The sequence below is a fragment of the Hemiscyllium ocellatum genome, chromosome 46 (genome assembly GCF_020745735.1).
Source record: "Hemiscyllium ocellatum isolate sHemOce1 chromosome 46, sHemOce1.pat.X.cur, whole genome shotgun sequence".
Classification (NCBI taxonomy): Eukaryota; Metazoa; Chordata; class Chondrichthyes; order Orectolobiformes; family Hemiscylliidae; genus Hemiscyllium; species Hemiscyllium ocellatum.
The window spans coordinates 14750990-14761093 of NC_083446.1; the positions used below are offsets into that span (position 1 = coordinate 14750990).

At 44.5% G+C, this 10104-nt stretch overlaps 1 protein-coding gene across 2 annotated transcripts; it reads left to right on the top strand.

Moving 5' to 3' along the window:
* The first annotated feature begins 797 nt into the window (after nt 1–797).
* LOC132836155 (zinc finger protein 420-like) lies at nt 798–7459 on the top strand. Of its 2 annotated transcripts, XM_060855480.1 has the most exons (3): nt 798–849; nt 1153–1235; nt 5322–7458. In XM_060855480.1, the coding sequence occupies exon 3, from the start codon at nt 5407–5409 to the stop codon at nt 6967–6969; it is 1563 nt and encodes a 520-aa protein (XP_060711463.1). In that variant the 5' UTR covers nt 798–849; nt 1153–1235; nt 5322–5406; the 3' UTR covers nt 6970–7458. The 2 variants fall into 2 exon arrangements, with proteins under 2 accessions (XP_060711463.1, XP_060711464.1); XM_060855481.1 differs by lacking the exon at nt 798–849 and having other exon boundaries at nt 1159–1235; nt 5322–7459.
* Nucleotides 7460–10104: the final 2645 nt, after the last annotated feature.

The following is a 10104-nucleotide window of genomic DNA, read 5'->3' on the forward strand; positions in this document are numbered from 1 at the left end:
GATAGGGAAGATTATGAGTCGGGGGGATTACAGACCCAGGGAAGATTGTGAGACTGGAGGAGATTACAGAGATGTGGAGGTTGTGAGACTGCGGGAGATTTTCATCAAAACAACACTGTTGTGTCCTTACAGCACATGCATTGCACAGTTCAATAAGGCAGTTCGCCACTGTTTTGTACGAGTCAAATAACGTTGGACAATAAATACTGGTCTGGGCAGCAAACAGCCATCCCATTCATAAAATAAAAATGAAGATAGGTTTTTGTTTTGTAGAGCCATAGCAGAAGCTCAGATAATTCTCCTTGGAGCTGAGAAGGTTAAGCAGTGATTTAGTAGAGGTGTAGATTTGTTTCCAGGATATTTCATGTGCAGAGACATTATTAGTATTGGCACAATGTTCGGTAACCACAGAACACAGCTTTCAAATAATTGGCAAATAATGCAGGTGAACATGTGAAGATTATGTGAATCTGGAAGAATCTAAACATCAGCTGAATGCAGATTTAGCGGTTACTCTCAAAAAAAAATCTGATACTTAACTTTTTAAGGAAAGGTTTGCAGGCTTATGGCAAATTTGGGATCGATTTGCAGCGATTCTCGAGTGAGAGGATGCAGCCCTCATGGGCTGAACGGCCACAACCGCTGCCCTCTATGATGCTGCTGCATTCACTGTGAATGACGAAGCTCATCCTAGGGCAACAGTAAGAAAGGCTAGGTATCATGTCACAAAGGGCCCCGGCTGACAGACAGCAGTTGTGGGCCAATAGGAGGAGGAGGCGGGTCCTCTGAGCACTCGGGGTGGGGCCAGGCAGTACGGTCCGTGGACATCCGTGACTCGCGTCTGAGGAGGTTCGTACCGTAAATGAGGAGATACAGCAGAGATTAGGAGAAAAATGGAGCCAGTCTCGACTGGGCTGTTTTGTAAACAGCAGATGTAAACCTCTAGGTCCTGCGTTTACAGTAAACGGGAAATCGGCTGCGGGCCTCACGCAGTAAGAGGCCCATATTACAACGCCATCTTTATTGGGCTTAGGTGCAGCAGAGCGCATGCGCTTCGGGCTTGGTGGTTGGGTTGGGTTGGGTTGGGTTTGGGGTGTGATTTGAAGAGCACCCTTCACACAGTGATTTTTCTTTCGTGAACTTGTTTTGCAGACCTGAATCTCTAAAGAAGTTCTGACAGTCAGCAGAGGCTCGGAATTTGAATATCATTGGCATTTCACTGTGGAAGGAAAAAGGTTTGTGGGAATATAACTCCGATATGTGTATATCTCGAAAAGTAGCAAGATGTTCCAGTTCGTCGTTAGATCACTCTGGGGTATGTGATCAGTTCTGGGCAGTGCAGCTCGGGAAGGAAATATTGGCCTGACAGCGGCACAGATTTATCCAAATAACTCCTGAAGTCTTGGAAAGAACTGTCATATTTTATCCCAATCACCCACTTCATGGTTTTAACCTATAATTTACTCATTCTCAAATGCTTGCAAACTTCATTTTCAAATTCCTTAGCGCCCCTTCAGGTGGAACATTCTAGATCCTTGAATCTGAAGTGTTACATAGTGCTGAATTGGAAGATGAGATGCTGTTCCCTGTGCTCCCATTAAGCTGCATTGGAATAGTAAAGGAGGCTGAGGTCAGTGTAGGTGTGAGCAGACAAATAAACTGACAAGGCTGCACTGTGAGTGCTGCTTGGCTCAATGAGAGTGCTTTAGAGTTGGGTGGAAACAGATAGTAAGGTGTGTCAGGGTGAAAGTGAAGCTGAAAGATTGAGTGTGGTACACAGTCTCCGGGCTGTTCAGAAAGTGACACAGTCCAGTTGGAAAGAGCCAATTAGTATGTGTTCTCTGCAGAATATTTTCTTCCAGTTTTTAAATTTAATATTCCTGAAGTACAGATAGGAGCTTTCCGTTGTAATAGATGTGCTTGAAATGAAGGAAGATCCTTAGCTCAATTAAATTCTCTTAAGGGGAGTAACTAGTTTAATATATAGAGAAGTCATGTCAGGAGACCTCAGACTCATGGTGTGCACCTCTTATACAATGTGGGAAATAACGAAGGCTTCCAGTATGCCTGATGACTGCGCGGGCAAGAAGTGTATCCATATGCAGCTACTGGCTAACATTTTCAGAGCTGGAGCTGTGGATGGACTTACTGTAGAATGTCATGGACAAAGCGTTTAGCAAGATAGTCACACTGCAGGTGAGAATTACAAAGGCAGAAAGGGAATGGGTGACCATCAGATAAAGCAAAAGGCTTTTCACGTAAGTGCTGGAGTCCCCAGTGGTCATTCTCCTCTCAAACAGATATACCACTTTTGATACAGTAGGGAATGGTCGGGGTGGCCTTTCAGGGGAAATCAGCAACAGCCAAGTTCATAGTGTCATAGTAGGCTCTGCTGCACAAAAGGGAAGGAAAAAGAATGGCAAGGCTATAGTGACAGGAGTTTCAATAGTCAGGGATACAGACAGGCACTTCTGTGGCCCAGACATGAACCCAGGATGATATGTGACCTCCCTGGTGCTGGGATTCAGGATATCATGCAGCAGCTGCAGGACATTTTGGAGCTTGAGAGTGAACAGCCAGTGGTCATAGAACTCAGAGGTACCAACGACATTAAGACATGAGTAACTGAAAGCTGAATGTAGGAAGACAGGAGATATATTAAAATGCAGGACCTCAAATGTAATAATGTCAGCTTTACTCCCAATACCATGTGCTACTGAGAGCAGGAATGTGTGACTGGAAAAATGATGTACTAGAGAAGGGTTTAAATTCTTGATACATTGGGACCGTCTCTAGATAAGGTGGGAGCTGTAGAAGCTTGACCACTTACTCCTGGGCTGAGCTGGGACAAATCTTGGGTCCTTTTGCTGGTTCCATTGGTGAGGTTTTAAACTAGTCTGGCAGGGGAATGAGAACCAAAGTGTAGGCTTAGATGGGTCAAATTCAGATTAGGAAATGGAAGGTCACTGATGCAATTAGTGGCTCAGAAAGACAAAGAAAGGCTAAATAAACGAGGATAGATTCTGCCTTTATGATAGTGCAGGAATCAGAATGTTGAACCTTCTTTACACTCTTAAGTGGCCAATGCATCCTTCCGTGAGTAAGGAGAACAAAGGAGCATATACTATTCCAGGTGCGGGCTCCCCAAAGCCCTTACAGAAAGACATCCCCTGTTCCTGTACTTGAATCCTCTCACTATATGCACATGTATGATTTGCGTTCTTCATTGTTTGCCTATCCTACTTGCTTTCTAAAAGAGAGATTCACAGAGAAACATGGAACAAAGTGGGGTCACAGTCTCGGATATACAATTGCTGAACACAATATCCTATCGAATCTAGGTGGATCAGCAAGCACCAATACTCTTGAGCCGTTTTCCGGCTTTCAGCATGTAACCTATATTGTAGTGACTTATAGCGTCATAAAGACGTACAGAATGGAAGCAGACCCTTCGGTCCAACCCATCCATGCCGACCAGATATCCCAACCTAATCTAGTCCCACCTACCAGCACTTGGCCCATATCCCTCCAAATCCTTCCCATTCATATACCCACCCAAATGCCTCTTAAATGTTGCAATTGTACCAGCCTTCACCACATCCTCTGGCAGCTCGTTCCAGACACGCGCCACCCTCTGCGTGAAAATGTTGCCCCTTAGGTCTCTTTTATATCTTTCTCCTCTCACCCTAGACCTCTAGTTCTGGACTGTCCGACCCCAGGGAAAAGACTTTGTCTATTTACCCAATCCATGCCCCTCATAATTTTGTAAACCTCTATCAGGTCACCCCTCAGCCTCCGACGCTCCAGGGAAAACAGCCCCAGCCTGTTCAGCCTCTTCTTATAACTCAAATCCTCCAACCCTGGCAACATCCTTGTAAATCTTTTCCGAACCCTTTCAAGTTTCACAACATCTTTCCGATAGGAAGGAGAACAGAATTGCACGCAATATTCCAACAGTAGCTATATGATCATCTCAACAATTCTTCAGCATTGCAATGATGCCTGCATCCATTGTCATTTCAGATGCTGTTTTTAGTTTAGATTTCCACAGTTTTGCTTCTGCACTTAGAGTCGTAGAGTTATACAGCACGGAAACAGACTATTTGGTCCAGCTTATCCATGTTGACCCGATGTCCTGAACCAATTTGGTCACCTTGGCCAGCACTTGGCCCATATTCCTCTATACCTTTCTATTCATATGCTCATCCACATGCCTTTCAAATATTGTAATTGTGCCAGTTTCAATCATTTCCTCTGGAAGCTCATTCTATACACGCATGGCCCTCTAAATGAAAAGGTTGTCCATAAGGTCCCTTTTAAATCTTGCCCTTCTCAACTATTCACCGTATCCATGCTGCTTATGATTTTATAAACTTATAGAAGGTCACCCCTCAGCCTCCAATTCTCCAGGGAAAATAGCCTCAGCCTATTCAGCCTCTCCCTATAGCTCAAACCTCCAAACCTACTAACATCTTTGTAAATCTTTTTCTAACTCTTTCAAATTTCACACCATGTTTCCTATAGCAGGGTGACTAGAATTGAATGCATTATTCCAAAAGTGGCCTAACCAATGTCTTATACAGCTGCAACATGATTTTCCAACTCCTGAAATCAATGCACCAACAAATAAGGCATTCTTCATTATTCTGTCTATCTAAGACTCCACTTTGAAGGAACTATGAACCTACACTCCAAGGTGGTCTTTGTTTGGCAACACTCCATGGAACCTTACCGTTGAGTGTCTAAGTCCTGCCCTGATTACTTCTTTCAGAGAGGAGGGAGACCAGAATTGAATGCAGTATTCCTAAAATTAGCCTCATCGACTTCCTATTGAGCCATGACTTGAGCTCCCAGCTTTGATACCAAATGCACCGACCAATAGGGGAAAAAACAGGCCAATTACCTTCACCACCCTGTCGACCTCCAACTCCACTTTCAAGGAACTATGCACTTGTTCTTAGCCCTTCAGAGGGATTGAAGGGAGAAAACAGGAACAGGATTGAGTTGTGGATCTATAAAATGCATCTCGTTCATGCATACCTCTCCTTCCTCTAGCTCTTTAGTTTTGTGCAAACACTAAGCGGTTCCCTTCCTTGAAGGAGATTTATGAACCAGTTTGGTTTTAACGATAATCCAGCAGTTTCCCTCTGTCATCTCCACAACTGACTGGATTTATGTGTTTCAGTTTCACACCTGTGTGTTCTTGTTTCTCCTAGTACATTTGTTTTCTGTTTGAAAGGTTAATTTGCAATTCGAAATTTCAAACGAAACCACACCCAGATCCAAAACTCACTGTGTTTATCATAATCTAATTATCTCAGGATTTTGAACATTGAAGGAAAAAGCATCATTCGCACCGGGAAGAAACATTCATCATCTGTGAAAGTCTGTGAAGATTCATCTGAAATGTCCAAACACCAGTATGATCATACTGGAGTGGGAGGATGGAAATGTGGGGATTGCGGGAAGGGATTTCTTTACCCATCCCAGCTGGAAAATCACCAACGCAGTCACACTGGGGAGAAGTCATTCACTTGCTCTGATTGTGGGATGGGATTCACTCAATCATCCAACCTGCGGATCCACCAGCAGGTTCACACTGGGGAGAGACCATTAACCTGTTCTGAATGTGGGAAAGGATTCACTCATTCATCTAAACTGCTGGAACACCAGCGTGTTCACACTGGAGAGAGACCATTTATCTGCTCTGTTTGTGGGAAAGCGTTTGCTCAGTCATGCAACCTGCTAATACACCAGCGAATTCACAAGAGAGAGAGACCATTCACCTGTTCTGAATGTGGGAAAGGATTCACTCACTCATCTAAACTACTCGAACACCAACGGGTTCACAGTGGAGAGAGACCATTCACCTGCTCTTATTGTGGAAAAGGATTTACTCACTCATCTAAACTGCTGGAACATCAGGGAGTTCACACTGAGGAGAGACCTTACACCTGTCCTGCCTGTGGTAAAGGATTCACTCGGTCATCCAGCCTGCAGATACACCAGCGAGTTCACACTGGGGAAAGACCATTCCTCTGCTCCCTGTGTGGGAAGGGATTCACTCAGTCATCCAAACTGCTGGAACACCAGCGGATTCACACAGGAGAGAGACCATTCACCTGCTCCAATTGTGGGAAGGCATTCGCTCAGTCGTCCAACCTGCTGCTACATCAGCGAGTTCACACTGGGGAGAAGCCATTCACCTGCTGCCAGTGTGGGAAGGGATTCACCCAGTCATCCAGCCTGCGGATACACCAGCGAGTTCATACTGGGGAAAAACCTTTCACTTGCTCTGACTGTGGGAAGGGATTCACTTCATCATCCAGCCTGCTGAAACACCAGGGAGTTCACACCGGGGAGAGACCGTTCACCTGTTCTGAATGTGGAAAAGCGTTTGTTCACTCATCTAAATTACTCGAACACCAGGGAGTTCATACTGGGGAGAGACCATTCACTTGTTCCGAATGTGGGAAAGGATTCACTCACTCATCTAAACTGCTGGAGCACCAGCGAGTTCACACTGGGGAGAGACCATTCACCTGCTCTGAATGTGGAAAAGGATTCATTCGCTCATCGAATCTCCTGGAACACCAGCGAGTTCACACCGGGGAGAGACCATTCATTTGTTCTGAATGTGGAAAAGGATTCATTCGCTCATCTAAACTCCTGGAGCATCAGCAAGTTCATACCAGAGAGAAATCATTCACCTGTTCAGCTTGTGGGAAGGGATTTACCCAATCGTCAAACCTGCTGAGACACCAGCGGGTTCACACTGGAGAGAAACCATTCACCTGCTCTGATTGTGGGAAAGCATTCACTCAGTCAACAATCCTGCTAGTGCACCAGCGGATTCACAGGAGAGAGAGACCATTCACCTGCTCCCATTGTGGGAAGGGATTTACTCAGTCATCCAACCTGCTGAGGCACCAGCGAGTTCACGCTGGGGAGAAGCATTCACTCAGTTAGCTTACCTGTTGATACAGCAGCCTGTTCACTCCATGAATAGATTATTCACATGTTCCACATGTTGGAAGGGATTCACTGTCATCCAAACTGTTAACATACCAGTGAAATGACACTGCGTGAATCCTCTTCACCTGCTATGCTATGGAAATGGCTTTGCTGTTTGCAAACACACCAGCAAATTCACAAAGAACCACCAAAGAATGAACCTTTGTCATTGGGCGGTTGCATTGATGTTATTAAACCCTACTCTATTAAAGGTGTTCATATTGTAGATAAAACATTGATACAGTTGTATCAATGCCTTTGGAAATGATCACAATGTCACTGAACATCAACAGATTTACACTGGGTAAAGATTGTCCATCTGCATATTGTCTGTAAAGTGATTTTATGGTTCCTTGGGATTGTTTAAATAACAATGAGTTCCCTAGTAACTCTGCATTGGATTTTGAAGTTACTGTTCTCGATATCCAAGCAGTGTTTTCTGGGCTTTTTGCTGATGATATTTGTAAACACCATTGGTTCATATACCTGTATAGGATAAAAATGATATAAATCACCTTTTCCTTAAAATTAAGTTATATCAAGTCTTTATCTTATCTCCAAGGTGCTCAGAATGAGCTGTTGGGCGAAAGCCTATCCAAAGTGAGATATAGCCTGTAATGCTGGAAGTGTCATTACAAGTGCTGTTGTGGTGCGTCAAACTGAACTTGGTAATGGTATGGGATCCAGAGTGAATGTCCAAAAGGGTAAGAAGGAAAGAGAAGAATCCAGTGAGTGAGGAAGGGGTTAGCATTACACAACAGTTAAGGTTTGACATGGTTGAATGGCAATGATTTTAATGTTACAAGTTTGACGAACAAGGCAGATGAGTTGCGGATATAAATTAAAAATGGGGTACGATGACAGTGTTTTAGATCAATTTCATTGTGTTTTGGAATTTGATGTACAGTTGTGACACATACAGAACACCACACGAAGATCTAACAGAATTGCTTAGTTGAATATGGAAGGTGGAAGCATCACAATGAAGAGAAACTGCAGAAATTCTGTATTCTTTAGACGAACATCTGAGCGATTGAAACTAAACCAGTGCCACACTGACAAGACACTGGCTATATAGGGAATACTGTGGGAAGGGTGTCAAATACCCATCCAAGGTGTAAACACATCAGCAGAGTCACACTGGGGAGAAACCATTCATCTGCTCCAGGTGTGAGAAGGCACTCAGAAAATTCCCCCATGTAAAAGGGTCTGTTACCCTGCTCTGAGTGTGGTAAGGAATTCATGCAGTCATCCTACCCACTGTCACACCGGCGAGTCTACACTAGGGAGAGCCCATTCACCTGCTCAGAGTGTGGGAAGGATTTCTCCTCTCGTCAGCAGGTTCACTCTGAGGAGAAACCTTTTCAAAGGTGCTGAAGGGAAGTGCTTTAAAAGCTCAAGTGGACAGATGTACCATCAACATGTTCACTCTGAAGAGAAACCGTTCCGATAATCTCACTGTGGGGCTGGGTTCAGGACATCATCAACTCTCATTGTACACCAGCAAATATACACTGGGGAGAGGCTATTCATCTGCTCTGAGTATGGGAAATAATTCAGTCAGTCATTCAGCTTGGTGAAACAGCATGAGTTCATAAGTAACTGCAGTAACAGTTTGTTTTCTGTTTATTCAGGGGATCATGGGTTCAGCCAGCATTTATCATCCATTCTGAATGCCCAGAGGATGGTTAAGAATCAAACTCATTGTTTTGAATCTGCATTCACGTGTTGGCCAGGCTAGGTCAGAATTAACAAAGGTTCCCAGATAGAGTCATAGAGATGTACAGCACAGAAACTGACCCTTCGATCCAACCCGTCCATGCCGACCAGGTATCTCAATCCAATCTAGTCCCAACTGCCTTCACCCGACCCATATCCCTGCAAACTCTTCGTATTCACATACCCATCCAGAAGCCTTTTAAATGTTATAATTGTACCAGCCTCCACCACTTCCTCTGGTAGCTCATTCCATACAAGTAGCACCCTCTGTATGAAAAAGTTGCCCCGCAGGTCTCTTCTATATCTTTCCCCTCTCACCTTAAACCTATGCCCTTTAGTTCTAGACTCCCCCACCCAAGGAAAAAGACTTTGTTTATTTACCCTAGCCATGCCCCTCAATTTTGTAAACCTCTATAAGGTCACCCCTCGGCCTCCAACGCTCCAGGGAAAACAGCCCCAGTCTGTTCAGCCTCTTATACGTCAAGTCCTCCAACCCTGGCAACATCCTTGTGAATCGTTGCTGAACCCTTTCAAGTTTCACAACATCTTTCCGATAGGAAGGAAACCAGAATTGCACGCAATATTCCAACAGTGGCCTAACCAATGTCCTGTACAGCTTCAACATGACCTCCCAACTCCTATACTCAATACTCTGCCCGATCAAGGAAAGCATACCAAGTGCTGCCTTTACTATCCTATCTACCTGCGACTCCACTTTCAAGGTGTTATGAACCTGCACTCCAAGGTCTCTTTGTTCAGCAACACTCCCGAGGACCTTATGTTAAGTGTATAAGTCCTGCTAATATTTGCTTTTTCAAAATGGAGCACCTTGCATTTATCTGAATTAAACTCCATTTGCCATTTCTCAGCCCATTGGCCCATCTGGTCCAGATCCTGTTGTAATCTGAGGTAACTCCTTCGTTGTCCACTACACCTCCAATTTTGGTGTCATCTGCAAACTTACTAACTGTACTACTTATGCTCACATCCAAATCATTTGTGTAAATGACGAAAAGTAGAGGACCCAGCACCGATCCTTGTGGCACTCCACTGGTCACTGAAAAACAACTCTCCACCACCACCCTCTGTCTTCTACCTTTGAGCCAGTTGTGCATCCAAATGGCGAGTTCTCCCTGTATTCCGTGGGATCTAACCTTGCTAACCAGTCTCTCATGGGGAACCTTATCGAACACTTTACTGAAGTCTATATAGATCACATCTACTGCTCTGGCCTCTGCAAACTTACTAACTGTACCTCCTATGCTTGCATCCAAATCATTTATGTAAATGATAAAAAGTAGAGGACCCAGCACCGATCCTTGTGGCACTCCACTGGCCGCTGGCCTCCAGTCTGGAAAACAACCCTCCACC